This window comes from Hyperolius riggenbachi, chromosome 5 (assembly GCF_040937935.1).
Source record: "Hyperolius riggenbachi isolate aHypRig1 chromosome 5, aHypRig1.pri, whole genome shotgun sequence".
NCBI classification, from domain to species: Eukaryota; Metazoa; Chordata; class Amphibia; order Anura; family Hyperoliidae; genus Hyperolius; species Hyperolius riggenbachi.
The window spans coordinates 140856539-140872085 of record NC_090650.1 but is presented as its reverse complement, the minus strand read 5'-3'; the positions used below and the strand labels follow the sequence as shown (position 1 = coordinate 140872085).

At 43.6% G+C, this 15547-nt stretch overlaps 1 protein-coding gene across 1 annotated transcript in view; it reads right to left on the bottom strand.

Moving 5' to 3' along the window:
• The window catches only part of TGM4 (transglutaminase 4), a 58025-nt gene that overhangs the window by 15331 nt on the left and 27147 nt on the right, over positions 1-15547 (bottom strand). Inside the window, exons 8-11 of the mRNA XM_068234496.1 lie at positions 11537-11675; positions 8204-8307; positions 6668-6919; positions 25-324 (exon numbers count right to left, since the gene is read on the bottom strand). Of these exons, the coding sequence (XP_068090597.1) occupies positions 25-324; positions 6668-6919; positions 8204-8307; positions 11537-11675 (795 nt within the window). The remainder of the gene's footprint in view (positions 1-24; positions 325-6667; positions 6920-8203; positions 8308-11536; positions 11676-15547) is intronic.

Below are 15547 nucleotides of genomic sequence, written 5' to 3'. Positions count from 1 at the left end.
AAAGAATTTGTATATTTACAGTACCTTGTTTCCCTGCCACCTCCACAGTCTGGTTACTGGATGTCAGTGAGGCAGTAACCTTGCCTGTATAATTTTGCAGTTGACTCCCAGCAGTTACAGTCACTGTCTTTGCTTCATCCGATTCATTTTCTACCACAATCATTAGAGACAATGGGTTCCCAGGCAGCAATTCCTTGTCTCCTTCAATCTGCAACTTAATGGCAGGTGCAGGAGGTGGTGCTGGGGGAGCAGCAAACACCATGCAAACATCGGACTTCAGGTAAGAGCAGGCATTTTGGAAAGTTGCCCTCTCTTCTTCAGAACCTGAAACACAAAGATATGTCTGAATTTTGGACAATGCTATCAAAGCTGAACACAAGGCAAGTTGTTAAATAAAGTACTTTCCCTGCTTATACAGGCCTAGACCTCCATATGTGTGTAAGTGAATCTTACCGTATTTATTTCTTCATTTGATTTGAATTCACTTTTTACACACATTGGGCGCCTCTCACCCCCAGTACCAGTATCTGCCTACCCACTTGGAGAGAAGAGACTTTGTCTCTGAACTTTTCTTACAGAAGTCATACCATAAATCCGAACGGGGAACAGATATTCCCCACATACGAGAGTGTTTGCTTTTTGGCAACCCTGGTTTGTGAGTACCTTTTTTTGCTTAACTATTCTCATTCCTCTCTTGTGTTTTTTTTTTCAAGGTCGCTTGATATGCCCCCCTACAATGTGTGCAAATGAGTTTTCTCAAAGGGATGAGTAGACTGGGTACATATTCTGCATACCATGCACTGATGATACTGATGGTCCATATCTTGTCTGATCTCTGTTGCTGGCTTTCGTTGTGTATATCCTGTCTCACCCTTGCTATTGCTTGACTATGAAACTTTATATGCTCTGCCAATAACCTCTGCCTGAGGTCTGTTCCACTGTTTCTAGTCAGGCCTCTGATCCTTCCCAGCTAGCCCTGGTTTGGGTTGGATTTGGACCTGATATGTCAGCAGTTTAACCACTTGTCGACCGCCCCCAGCGACTGCAAAGACTGGGCCTAAACGACCGTAATACGCCCATTGCCAGAGGCGGCGGCAGGCGTGGTTATGCGGCGATCGCGTCATTCGTGACGCGATCAGCCGCCGGCGACTGGCTCTGCTCCCCTCGCGCTGTAACCCACCGGCCGTTCGGAAGCGCCGGCGGATTACTAGCACCCGGATCGCCGCATGTACTTAGTATAATAGGCTTTGTAATGTATACAAAGCCTATTATACTGGCTGCCTCCTGCCCTGGTGGTCCCAGTGTCCAAGGGACCACCAGGGCAGGCTGCAGCCACCCTAGTCTGCACCTAGCACACTGATCCTGCCCCCCCTTCCCTCTAATCGCCCACAGCACCCCTCAAACCCCCCCCGCCCGCCCACCCCCCAGACACCTGTTTGCACCCAATCACCCCCCTAATCACCCATCAATCACTCCCTGTCACTATCTGTCAACACTATTTTTTTTTTAACCCTAAACTGCCCCCTGCTCCCTCCTGATCACCCCCCCACCCCTCAGATTCTCCCCCCCCCCGTGTACTGTAAGCATCTATCCCCCCTGATCACCTGCCAATCACCTGTCAATCACCCATTCATCACCCCCTGTCACTGCCACCCATCAATCAGCCCCTAACCTGCCCCTTGCGGGCAATCTGATCACCCACCCACACCAATAGATCGCCCGCAGATCCGACATCAGATCACCTCCCAAGTGCAGTGTTTACATCTGTTCTCTACCCTAAACACCCACTAATTACCCATCAATCACCCATCAATCACCCCCTATCACCACCTGTCACTGTTACCCATCAGATTAGACCCTAATCTGCCCCTTGCGGGCACCCAATCACCCGCCCACACGCTCAGATTGCCCTCAGACCCCCTCCCCCTTATCAATTCGCCAGTGCAATATTTACATCTGTTCTTCCCTGTAATAACCCACTGATCACCTGTCAATCACCTGTCAATCACCCATCAATCACCCCCTGTCACTGCCACCCATCAATCACCCCCTGTCACTGCCACCCATCAATCAGCCCCTAACCTGCCCCTTGCGGGCAATCTGATCACCTAGATCACCCGCAGATCCGACGTCAGATCACCTCCCAAGTGCAGTATTTACATCTGTTCTCTACTCTAAACACCCACTAATTACCCATCAATCACCCCCTATCACCACCTGTCACTGTTACCCATCAGATCAGACCCTAATCTGCCCCTTGCGGGCACCCAATCACCCGCCTACACGCTCAGATAGCCCTCAGACCACCCCTTATCAATTCGCCAGTGCAATATTTACATCTGTTCTTCCCTGTAATAACCCACCGATCACCTGTCAATCACCCATCAATCACCCCCTGTCACTGCCACCCATCAATCACCCCCTGTCACTGCCACCCATCAATCAGCCCCTAACCTGCCCCTTGCGGGCAATCTGATCACCCACCCACACCATCAGATTGCCCCAAACCTACCCTCAGATCACCTCCAAAGTGCATTGTTTACATCTGTTCTGCCATCTAATCACCCACTGATCACCCATCAATCAGCCCCTGTCACTGATACCCATCAGATTAGACCCTAATCTGCCCCTTCGGGCACCCAATCACCCACCCACACCCTCAGAACGCCCTCAGACCCCAGCCCTGATCACCTCGCCAGTGCATTGCTTGCATCTATTTCCCCCCTCTAATCACACCTTGAGACACCCATCAATCACCTCCTGTCACCACCTGTCACCCCCTAGCACACCTACCCATCAGATCAGGCCCTAATTTGCCCCGTGTGGGCTCTTGATCACTCGGCCAAACCCTCAGACCCCCTTCCGATCACCTCCCCAGTGCATTGATTGCATCTATTTTCCTCTCTAACCACCCCCTGAGACACCCATCAATCACCTCCTGTCACCCCCCTAGCACTCCTATCCATCAGATCAGGCCCAATACAACCTGTCATCTAAGAGGCCACCCTGCTTATGACCGGTTCCACAAAATTTGCCCCCTCATAGACCACCTGTCATCAAAATTTGCAGATGCTTATACCCCTGAACAGTCATTTTGAGAAATTTGATTTCCCGACTACTCACGGTTTTGGGCTCATAAAATGCCAGGGCGGTATAGGAACCCCACAAGTGACCCCATTTTAGAAAAAAGACACCCCGAGGTATTCTGTTAGGTGTATGACGAGTTCATAGAAGATTTTATTTTTTGTCAACAGTTAGCGGAAATTGATTTTTATTGTTTTTTTCACAAAGTGTCATTTTTCACTAACTTGTGACAAAAAATAAAATCTTCTATGAACTCACCATACACCTAACGGAATACATTGGGATGTCTTATTTTAAAATGGGGTCACTTGTGGGGTTCCTATACTGCCCTGGCATTTTAGGGGCCCTAAACCGTGAGGAGTAGTCTAGAAAACAAATGCCTCAAAATGACCTGTGAATAGGACGTTGGGCCCCTTAGCGCACCTAGGCTGCAAAAAAGTGTCACACATGTGGTATCGCCGTACTCAGGAGAAGTAGTATAATGTGTTTTGTGGTGTATTTTTACACATACCCATGCTGGGTGGGAGAAATCTCTCTGTAAATGGACAATTGTGTTTAAAAAAAATAAAAAATGTGTCATTTACAGAGATATTTCTCCCACCCAGCATGGTTATATGTAAAAATACACCACAAAACACATTATACTACTTCTCCTGAGTACGGTGATACCACATGTGTGACACTTTTTGCAACCTAACTGCGCTAAGGGGCCCAAAGTCCAATGAGTACCTTTAGGATTTCAAGGGTCATTTTGCGGCATTTGGTTTCCAGACTACTCCTCACGGTTTAGGGCCTCTAAAATGCCAGGACAATATAGGAACCCCACAAGTGACCCCATTTTAGAAAGAAGACACCCCAAGGTATTCTGTTAGGTGTATGATGAGTTCATAGAAGATTTTATTTTTTGTCACAAGTTAGCGGAAATTGATTTGTATTGTTTTTTTTTTTCACAAAGTGTCATTTTCCGCTAACTTGTGACAAAAAAAAATCTTCTATGAACTCACCATACTCCTAACAGAATACCTTGGGGTGTCTTCTTTCTAAAATGGGGTCACTTGTAGGGTTCCTATACTGCCCTGGCATTTTAGGGGCCCTAAACCGTGAGGAGTAGTCTAGAATCCAAATGCCTCAAAATGACCTGTGAATAGGACGTTAGGCCCCTTAGCGCACTAGGTTGCAAAAAAGTGTCACACGTGGTATCGCCGTACTCAGAAGAAGTATTATAATGTGTTTTGGGGTGTATTTTCATACATACCCATGCTGGGTGGGAGAAATCTCTCTGTAAATGGACAATTGTGTGTAAAAAAAATCAAACAATTGTCATTTACAGAGATATTTCTCCCACCCAGCATCTGTATGTGTAAAAATACACCACAAAACACATTATACTACTTCTCCTGAGTATGGCGGTACCACATGTGTGGCATTTTTTTGCACCCTAAGTGCGCTAAGGGGCCCAAAGTCCAATGAGCATCTTTAGGCTTTACAGGGGTGCTTACAATTAGGCACCCCCCAAAATGCCAGGACAGTGAACACACCCCACAAATGACCCCATTTTGGAAAGTAGACACTTCAAGGTATTCAGAGAGGAGCATAGTGAGTCCGTGGCAGATTTCATTTTTTTTTGTCGCAAGTTAGAAGAAATGGAAACTTTTTTTTTTACAAAGTGTCATTTTCCGCTAACTTGTGACAAAAAAAATAAAATCTTCTATGAACTCACCATGCCTCTCACTGAATACTTTGGGATGTCTTCTTTCCAAAATGGGGTCATTTGGGGGGTATTTATACTATCCTGGAATTTTAGCACCTCATGAAACATGACAGGTGGTCAGAAAGTCAGAGATGCTTCAAAATGGGAAAATTCACTTTTGGCACCATAGTTTGTAAACGCTATAACTTTTACCCAATCCAATAAATATACACTGAATGTTTTTTTTTGTTGTTGTTTTTTTATCAAAGACATGTAGCAGAATAACTTTCGCTCTCAAATGTATAGGAAATTTTATTTTATTTGAAAAATGTCAGCACAGAAAGTTAAAAAGGTTATTTTTTTGACAAAATTCATGTCTTTTTTGATGAATATAATAAAAACTAAAACTCGCAGCAGCAATCAAATAGCACCAAAAGAAAGCTGTATTAGTGACAAGAAAAGGAGGTAAAATTCATTTAGGTGGTAGGTTGTATGACCGAGCAATAAACCGTGAAAGCTGCAGTGGTCTTAATGGAAAAAAAGGCTCTGATCCTTAAAGAAAACCTGTACTGAAAATAAAAGTGAAAATAAGCATACACAAGTCATACTTACCTTCCATGTAGTCTACTCCTCAGTGTCTTTCTCCTGTCCCGCGTCTTATTTGTTCACTATGATCAAGGGAATTTTCCGTCCTCCATTTTGAAAATAGCCATTACCCCATAACAGCTTTCTGGTCAGCACACAGTTAAACTGTAACATCGCCCACTTGCGCCATAGGGAAACATGGACATTACCCGGTACATCCGTTTTCCTCTCAGCTATAACTGACAGCAACTGATATTTTACTGACAGCAACTGATATATTTCAGATCTGACAAAATATTGTCAGAACTGGAGGGGATTATTGTCAGAAGAAAATGGTGAGCTTCTGAAAGGAACTGATGGCAAGGTAGCTATGTAATGTTCATTTGAAGTTACCTCATGTATTTATTTTAAATATTTTTACTCAGTACAGGTTCTCTTTAAGGGGCGAAAAGACTGTGGTCCTCAAGTGGTTAACAAACTCAAAAGAATTGACAGTAATGATGCCCACAAATGACACAATCTTGATTGTACAATTATACCAAATCTATGTAATAGAAGAGATGATTACAGGCATGGGAGGTCTCACTTACCCAGAAAGGTTAGATAAACTGGGCTTATTTAGTCTGGAGAAAAGACGCCTTAGAGGAGATCTAATTAACATGTAAAAATACATCAGAGGGCAATATGAAAGCTTGGCAGATGAGCTTTCTGTTTCTAAGCTTGTGCAAAGGACAAGTGGACACAACCTGCGTATGGAGGAAACAAGATTTTGCCATTTATTTAGAAAAGGGTTCTTTACCATAAGGGTGATGATGAAAATGAGGAATGTATTAAGATAGGAAGTAGTTACAGAAAATTCTTTATCTGCGTTTAAGGGGGACTTAGAGGCTTTACTTGCAGTTGCATTGAAGGACTTCTGCACTCCCGTTGTTGATCCAGGGATTATCTGAATGTGAGTAGGGAAGGAATTTCTTTTCCTTTTAGGGATAATTGGTCCAAGCCTTGTAAAGGTTTTTCAACTTCCTCTTGGTCAGCCGAGATACTGTATGTGTAGGTGCAGGCTACTGTTGTACCTTTTTTCTGGTCCAACTCGATGGAGTTATGTCTTTTTTCAACCCAACTTACTAATTAACTATGAAGGTTGGTAAGCCTAAGATGCAGAGTCATTTATGTCCAGTAGTGGAATCAGATCCTCAGCTTTTGTGGGATGTTCATTTTATGCTTATGTTACAAACCTTTTGTCAAGTAAACCAGGTGAAACTAAAAACATTTGACTTGATTTCTATTGTACATAGTGGCTGTACATACCTTCTTTGTGTTTGTATTGTGATGTGATATCTTCTTTCAAGTTCTTATTAGCTGCTTTAGTGCTAATGTACTTTCCAATACTTTTCTGCTCCTCTCTGACCTTGGTGAATTCCTCCTCATCGTCTCTCCAGGTCACCAGCCATTCAATCCTGTCTGCATTCACTTCAGCAAACACAAACTTGCCGTCATAAGGCATATACACATTTCCTTCTTTGATGGCGTTAAGAGAACATGGGCCACACTGGTAGATGCCTGTGTATAGATAATGTGCATTAAAGAACAATGCTGGAAAATGTTTATCACAAAACATAAGAGTGACAGTGGTAGGATTAGATTGAGAGCTTCTCTCAGGATAGTCAGTGACATGACTATGTACTCTGTAAAGTGTTGCAGGAGATGTCAGTGCTATAGAAATACAAAATATAGCAGGACATTAGATATTGACTATGGTAGGGATTAGATTCTGAGCTCCTCTGAGGACAGTCAGCCACATGCCTATGTAATCTAAAATGCTGCAGAAGATGTCGGATATATATATATATATATATATATATATATATATATATATATATATATATATATATATATACAGTATACACATAACATGACTACATTAGACTGTGAATATTAGGAGTAGATTGTGAGCTAGTCTAGTGCCCCCTCCCCTGGTGGAGTTAGTGGTTTTGTGGCCCCTGCAGTGCTTGGCTCCCCCGACTAAGACAATGAATGCAAAGTATTGTGCGTTTAAAGCCATGATGTTATCTCACCTCATACACTGTGCAGCACTGTCCAACCTCTGGTCCGCTCAGCTCTATTCCATGCCTCTGGCATCTCTTCCTGCATCACATGATTTCACGAGTGCTGGAAGAGTTGTCAGCACTAGGGGGAGAGCTGAGCAAAGAGGAGGTCGGACAACACTGGACTCCGACGAGCAGGTGAGATATCAGCATGCCTTTCACACCATGTCACCATAAGAACACCCGGGGCTGGCCGCCCCTGCCGCTTTGTCCAAGGAACGCCACTGAGGGGAACTCATGGAGAAGCATGTTATTTGATTGATCAGCTGATTTGCAAAGCTCTGATTTGTTGTGACCACATCCTGCTTTAGCACATGATCATGCCTAGTAAATTAGAGACTTACATATCTATCACCTGACCAAACTGATCACATGCTTCTCCATGAGTCCTCCTAGACATGACCATCACTATTGGCAATCATGAGTTATTAAAGCAAAAATCACCATATATTAGTAGCTAACTTCTACCAACACAAAGTAATTTTCTAGTTTGCTCTGTACCATCTCCATTTCTTGGTTCTGTTAATATTGTTTTTATTACATAGTTATTAAAGAACAACTGCAGCTGCTGATGTTTTCTTAATACTGTATTATTGATGATATAATACATAAACAAATGTTACTTCAATCTATATACACAGTGCCAACTTTGCCACAAGTAGGACATGTGGATATACAGTCATCCCACAGCCCTGCGCCTCATTACAATATCCTGCACATAGCGGCCATTTGCACTCACCCTGACTTTCTTCCTGTGGGGTGGCATCAATTGCCTGCCAACCATCATATCCATTAGGCAGATCGGGTCTTTTCATCCATACATCATTCCACACATGGAAATTCCTAAACAAATCAGGAAAATTAGTCATTAGTCTGTATCATAAAACTGGGCAAATGTCAAATGATTAAAAAAAAAAAATCTGGTTAGGCAAACATAACACATGTAGTTATCATTCTGTATATAAAAGGCTGCAGAATTTCAGTTACAAAAGACCATTTATAATATTAAATGTTTACATAGTACAAATTATCACGTGACACCAATAACTAAAAAAATAAAAATATGGTATGAATATCGCAAAATAATGTAAAATTTAAAATACATGTAAACACATACAAATAAGAAGTACATTTCTTCCAAAGTAAAATGAACCATAAATTACTTTTCTGTCACTTAAAGTAGGAAGAAGAAATCTGACAGAACCGACAGGTTTTAGGCTAGTCCATCTCTTAATGGGGGATTCTCAGCATGGCCTGCCTTTATTCTTTATAAAGACACTCCCTAAAAAAGGATTTTTATAAAGATGCTGTCCCACCTTCCTGCTCGCTTCACACTTTTTTGTCATTTGGACTGAGCAACTACCATTCGCTAAGTGCTTTTGAAATAAAGAAATCTCTGAGAACCCTCCATGAGAAGATGGGCTACTCCAAAACCTTTCGGTTCTGTCAGATTTCTACTACCCTACTAAGTGACAGCAACATAGGAGAAAAGTAATTTATTGCTCATTTTACTCTGGATGAAATGTACTTCTTATTTGAATGTCTTTACATGTATTTTAACTGATTTCCAACTGATCATTCGGCTATTTCCAACTGATGAATTGGCTAGGCATATCAGGCCATAATTGACCTATGTATGACTAGTGGGAGTAGGCAAGCAAAATTGACAAGTTTGGTTTGCAGTGAATCAGCACCAATCTTGCTTAGCAAGAGTCTAACAACCAGGGGCATTTTTAGGCATAGGCATTCCAGGGGTGCCATTGGTCCTGGGGGCGCCATGCCCCTGGTAAGCCACACCCTCAAACTAAGCCATGCCCGAATGAAGCCACACCTCCTGAATGAAGCCACGCCCCTGGTGTTTGTGTCCCCTCCAGTCCCCCTTTGTGCCTCCTTCAGTCCCCTTGTGGCTCCTTCAGTCCCCAGTGCCACCTCTGCCCCTCTGTGTGCCCCCGTGCCTCCTTCTGATCCCCTGTGCCTCATTCCGTCTTTCTATTTGCCTTTTTCTGTCTCCTTGTGCCACCTCAGTCCCCCTGTGCGTCCAGAGATGGATTAGGATGAAATGGTGCCCTAGGCAAGCAATGATTTTGGGCCCTCCCTTGATGGCCACCTAGCTTTTTTTAGCAAGATCTGTTGGGGGCTAGCATAAACTGTGCTCCTAGAATCTCTCCAAGCTCTGGGCACTTGTCTAAGTTGTCTTGTGGATAATTCGGCTCTGCGTGAGTCCCTCTGTGCTTCCTTCTGTCCCCCTTTGTGCCTCCCTCTGTCCCCTTGCCCTACTATCTGCTCCAGTCCTCCTCCTACGCTCCCCCATTCAAGTCTGTAAAAGCAAAGTATAGCGCAGCAGAAGCTATACTCTAACCTCCTTTCTGGAGTCTAGTGCTGTGCCTGTGCCACCATCCTGTCTTGTCTCCTGCTCCCTCTTGTGCTGGCACCTCACTCTTCTCATGTTTAATCATGTACATGCAGTAGAAGATGCTGGATACTAGGGCTAGTGGTGAGTGGAAAAAGGCGGAAGCACAGTACTGGACTCCAGGGGAGAGGTGGGAGCACAGCTTCTGCTGCACTATACACTACATTTACACACCAAGCTGGAGTAGTGCAGGAAGGGGGTGTGCAACGAAATGTGACAGGATCAGCGGGTTGTTTGTATATGTTACGGCCAGAATCCGAAGTGTGGCCATATCGGGTTCTAGCCAGCCAATGTGCGAAGTGGCCGCAGCGCAGCGGCCAATGTTAGAAATGTAATGTTTACGCCGTCTCGCTGCGGCCAAAATGATGACAACTTGCTTAATTTAATGAAATATAGCCGGCGGCAATGTAATAGATGAAGCCGCCGGCTTTCGCACTGCCTCTCTCCTCTCCCCCCCCCCCCCCCCCCTCCTCTCTCTCCTCTCCCCGCCTCCCATACAATATACATAGCAGCCGGGGACATGCAGCCGGAGAGTCGTTCGTCGCAGCAGGGCAGCATAGCGGGGAGGCTGCAGACATTGCTTCTGCCAGCACCCGATCTGCAGGAATGGCAGGATTCCCCTGTCGCGACGAGCGACTCTCGGGACACGCGTGTCCCTGCTGGCTGCTACTTATTGTATGGGGGGGGGGGGGAGAGGCAGTGCGAAAGCCGGCGGCTTCATCTATTACATTGCCGCCGGCTATATTTCATTCATTTAAGCAAGTTGTCATCAATTTGGCCGCAGCGAGACGGCGTAAACATTATATTTCTAACATTGGCCGCTGCGCTGCGGCCACTTCACACATTGGCCGGCCAGAACTAGAAGTGGCCACACTTCGGGTTCTGGCCGTAACATATATAAGGGACTCCCTGTATTATACATCTACCTTATAAGGCACATGGATTATATCCTCTATTGTGTGGGTGTGTGTTTTTCATTTTTTTTTGGGGGGGGGGGGGGGGGGGGGGGGAGGGTGCACACAAGACTTGCCTGGAGTGCCAAAAAGGCTAGAAACACCCCTGCTCACAACCATAACAGTAAAATCCGCTATGTAGCAGACTTAGGCAACAACAAAGAAGTTCAGGGGGCAATCAATTTTCTATGTAAACAATCGTAAAGTTGTTGATCTTAAATCTGGCTCACTGTACTCACTTTTGTTGCCAGTGGTTTAGACATGAATAGCTGTGTGTTGATATTATTTTGTTGACACATTCTTTTGCTTGGGGCCCTGTATGGTCAATATCCATCTCTGGGCTAAAAGGTATGCACAGAGGGAGATGCCATTATTTGCCACAATGCAAGAAGGTTCACAGACAGGAAAATGCTGTGGCCCTGGCCCTGACATCACACTGTGAGAGGGATTTCACCTCAATATCGGCCATACATCCCTGATAATCAATTAGAGAAAAGGTAAAGGGTATCAGCTACTGATTGGAATAAAGTTCAATCCGGGGTTAAAGTTCCACTTTAAGTTTAAATGGCTACTTTGTTTCATTATTTCTGGATGTATAAATTAAGATTATTTTCTCTTCAGTCCACACAAAAGGTGGCACACTGTTAATCCATTTTATCAAATAAGCTCATACTGATTGTTTCACATCTCATTGCAGACAAGCACTCACCATACAGAATCAGATGACAGGTCATCTAGCTTTTCTCCTTGTTCATTCAGGTAAATATCAATTTTCAGATTCTCTTCAGTATCGTGAGCTGAATTAAAGTTAGTGACACTTCTTGCTGGAATTCCTAGGCATCGCATTACTAAAAGAAAGATGATAAAAATATCCAATGTGAAAAGAGAAGGCAATGTAATGAATGTGATGAACTGGGAGTTCATGGATAGGTACATCGGGTTATTTCACACTAAGTGCATTTGCGCTCATATTTGCATGCAATTAAAAAAAATATGTTTGTCCTTGTTGTTTTTTTTGTATGCTGTGTTGTGTTTTTAAAAACACAGGCACTTTATTGACAGTGGGTGAAAACACAGATGCACACAAAAACACAAGCACTAAAAAGCACACCAGTGCATGGAGAAAAAAACGCTCATTAACATCTGTTAACGAGAATACCTATTGTAATGTGGAGGAATGTACTCCCAACACCCCAACACTTTATACTTCCTATTTATCTATGATTGACTAATATATGTTCTGGGTCACCATGAGCTTGCTGGCTAGTCTGTGCCTCTCGGATTCACAAGCCCTACTCCATAGAGCCAAATTAATCCATGCCATGCACTGATGAGGATCAAACAATCCGAAACAGTCTGTATGCATGTTGAATTATTATGGCTCTGTACAAATTAACAAGCTGACACATCATTGCATTCCAGCGGTTCTGGAGGTGTGTTTAGCTTCTAAGGGTACAATGGTTAATTTGCATATATTCAGCAGTGTTGCTCTGGGAGACATCTCAAGCTCACTGCAACCTGAATTATCGCAAATTCTTTCTGTTTTAGGAAAGCAAACTTTTGTTTTTCTTAACATCTTAGTAAGGGGGCTTTTAGGACCATTGTAGTCCCTTACACACTCCAATGAGTTCTGGGTCACCATGAGCTTGCTGGCTAGTCTGTGACTAATATAAGACTGACTAATATAAAATGTAAAAATACCCGCTCTAGCCATATTTGGTCATTAACAAACACATACTAAGCAGCAAACTTAGAAAATCAGTTTATACCAAAACCACATCTGACAAAATGTATGCCCATGATGTCAGTACTGTCCTGAAATATTCAACACTAAAGGTGCCCATACAATTCGATTATTATTATCATCAAATTGCTTGAAAATCGGTGCTGCCAAGTGCAGGCCAATTTTGGGCCAAAATTGGTTGAGTTAATTAATCGCGCCTGGTGCAGGATGTTGGCCCAAAGTTGGTTGATCGAGATTGCGGCAGTACGGCAGCCGATTACGGAACAAGGGACGAAAGGTCGAACACCCCCCCCCCCCACAGCCACTGCCCCCTAATGTGTAAATGTGCCCCCCATGAGTGTATTTATACATTACCGGGCATGTGTCAGCCTCTGCATGGTGTCCATCCGTCTCTGGGTGGCTCTTCTGTATACATGCTGGTGGCGGCGCATAGCGCTGGGGGCGGACAGGAAGGCATCGCCAGATTCCCTGAACATTTCAGGCTGATATAGGACGGGAATCAGCCTGCAGTATATGGGCAGCTTCGACATAGATGCAAATCTCTCTCTAATCAGATTTGATTAGAGTTAAATTTGTCTCTCTGCCGATTCTGCCCATAATCTTCTGGTGTATGGCTACCTTAAGGGGTGTATTCAACTATTCATGAACATGGCGATCAGGTGATCACAAAAAAAAGAGACATTAGTTTAAAGCCTTAGTTCAGGCTTGTGTTTAATGCATAATGCGTGAGATGTATCCTAATTTGAAATGCTTGGTTCATTCATCATTGTACAATGTCTTCCTATCTTCCTGTGCCAATGTCAGATGTTACTGTATTTGCCTGAGAGAGCAATAGGAGTGAGAGATGTCCAAACACCTCCTATATCCTATCACCACCAACATGAGATAACCAGGGAGAGGTGGGAGTGTGCTCCTGCTAGTCTATCACTGAGCACAGAGCTAATTACCTGACCTCTTCTTCCTATCTTGCTGAGAGATTAACTCTTTGTGACGAGCACTGCAGGTACAGCTCTGCAAAATATCATTGTTAATTCCTGTCTACTTTCCACATTCTTCGCACTGCATTTAAAAAACAAAAACAGCAGAGAAATATGGTTTCTTATTGCAGAGACAAGACTGAGAGATGAGAGGTATACATACATACCTCTGGGGTTGACATGCCTGTATATAAACGAGGGTTTAAGATAATGAGTAGAAGGAAACTGCAATGTTGACCAGGCCTTTTAATTTATTGTAAGCAAATGTTGTTACTATACCATCACCTTCAAGTGTTGACTGTTCTTTTGCAGCCTAATATACCCACCCCTTAATCTCTTGACTGTAATGTGTTTCTCGCTTCACTTCTCTGTGGGTTTAATGTAAAAAATGATGGCTGTTTGAAGAGAATTTTGAATACGTGAACAAGATGAGGGCAAACATAATAAGATGCCATATGTAGAAGCTTTCCAGAGGCGCCAATAGAATAAAAGTCACTTAAACGAGCTTATAACCGATGGGGCAGTGGTGGGCCTATCCCATCCATGCAGACAAAGCAAACAAAGGAAGGACTGTGGCATCAACAGTCAAACAACAATTTATTTATACTCCACAGTAAAAAATAGGCAACGCGTTTCACGGGCGCAATCCCGCTTCATCAGGCCAATCAAAAAGGAGCATACAGCTTATCAGCATCAAAACCACACTGAGCGCCTTTGTTACAGAGGCGCTCAGAGGCGCTCAGTGTGGTTTTGATGCTGATAAGCTGTATGCTCCTTTTTGATTGGCCTGATGAAGCGGGATTGCGCCCGTGAAACGCGTTGCCTATTTTTACTGTGGAGTATAAATAAATTGTTGTTTGACTGTTGATGCCACAGTCCTTCCTTTGTTTGCTTTGTCTGCATGGATGGGATAGGCCCACCACTGCCCCATCGGTTTTAAGCTCGTTTAAGTGACTTTTATTCTATTGGCGCCTCTGGAAAGCTTCTACATATTGCTAAGTCCACCCTTGGTGGAGGGTTGTACCCATCTTCTTCCCATCTACAGAGAGCGACTTTTAATCCTGAGTGGGGTCAGGTTAATCTCCCCACCTGCCTTCACAGTGGTTGCCTAATGGTAACCCTGGTTTGTGAGTATTAAATTGTTATATTACTCATTATTAATTATCATCTATACAATATCACACTATTGGGCTCTTGGTGTCCCCCCTCCCTTTATAATAAGATGCCAGTTTTTTTGTGGAAGTATATTCCGGCATATAAGACGACTGGGCGTATAAATGACTGGGCATATAAGACGACCCCCCAACTTTTCCAGTTAAAATATAGAGTTTGGGATATACTTGCAGTATAAGACTACCACTTCTCCAACGCACACCAAATAAAAATTTTAAAAACATCATATACTGGTGCTATGTATGAACTGGTGCCGTACTGTATTTGGTACCCAGTATATAACAGTATATAGGCGATGGACTGGTTGGATTGGTCAACTCTCCCTCTCTCTAAGCCAATTGGTCAGCTCTCCATCTCCCTGTTTATCAGAGCAGTATGGAAGAATAGATTGTGCTGCGCCCATAAAACACGCCTCTTTCACCCTTCTGGCCCACTCTTGTATCCTATCCACCTGCTTCTCTGCCTCTTAGACTTCGCACATGTGCATCTGCGACGCTTCACTATAGTCCTCGGCAGCAAGATCTGAGAGCCAGTAACAGGATAGGGCGTATCACCCGGCATCAATGACACACGTATAAGACGACCCCTGACTTTTTAGAAGATTTCTTGGGTTAAAAAGTAGTCTTATACGCCAGAATATACAATAATCATTAATCATCACAGCTGTGTGTCCGTTTTATTTTTTGTGACTTTTTTTTTTTTAACTTAATGGGCTAGAATAGATGATTATAGATTATACTGACCTATGCTATATTTGGCTTGCTTTATTGAATCCAAGATGTGTTGTAATCAGTAGCATTGCATTTTCAGTTCTTGGTCCAGTTTT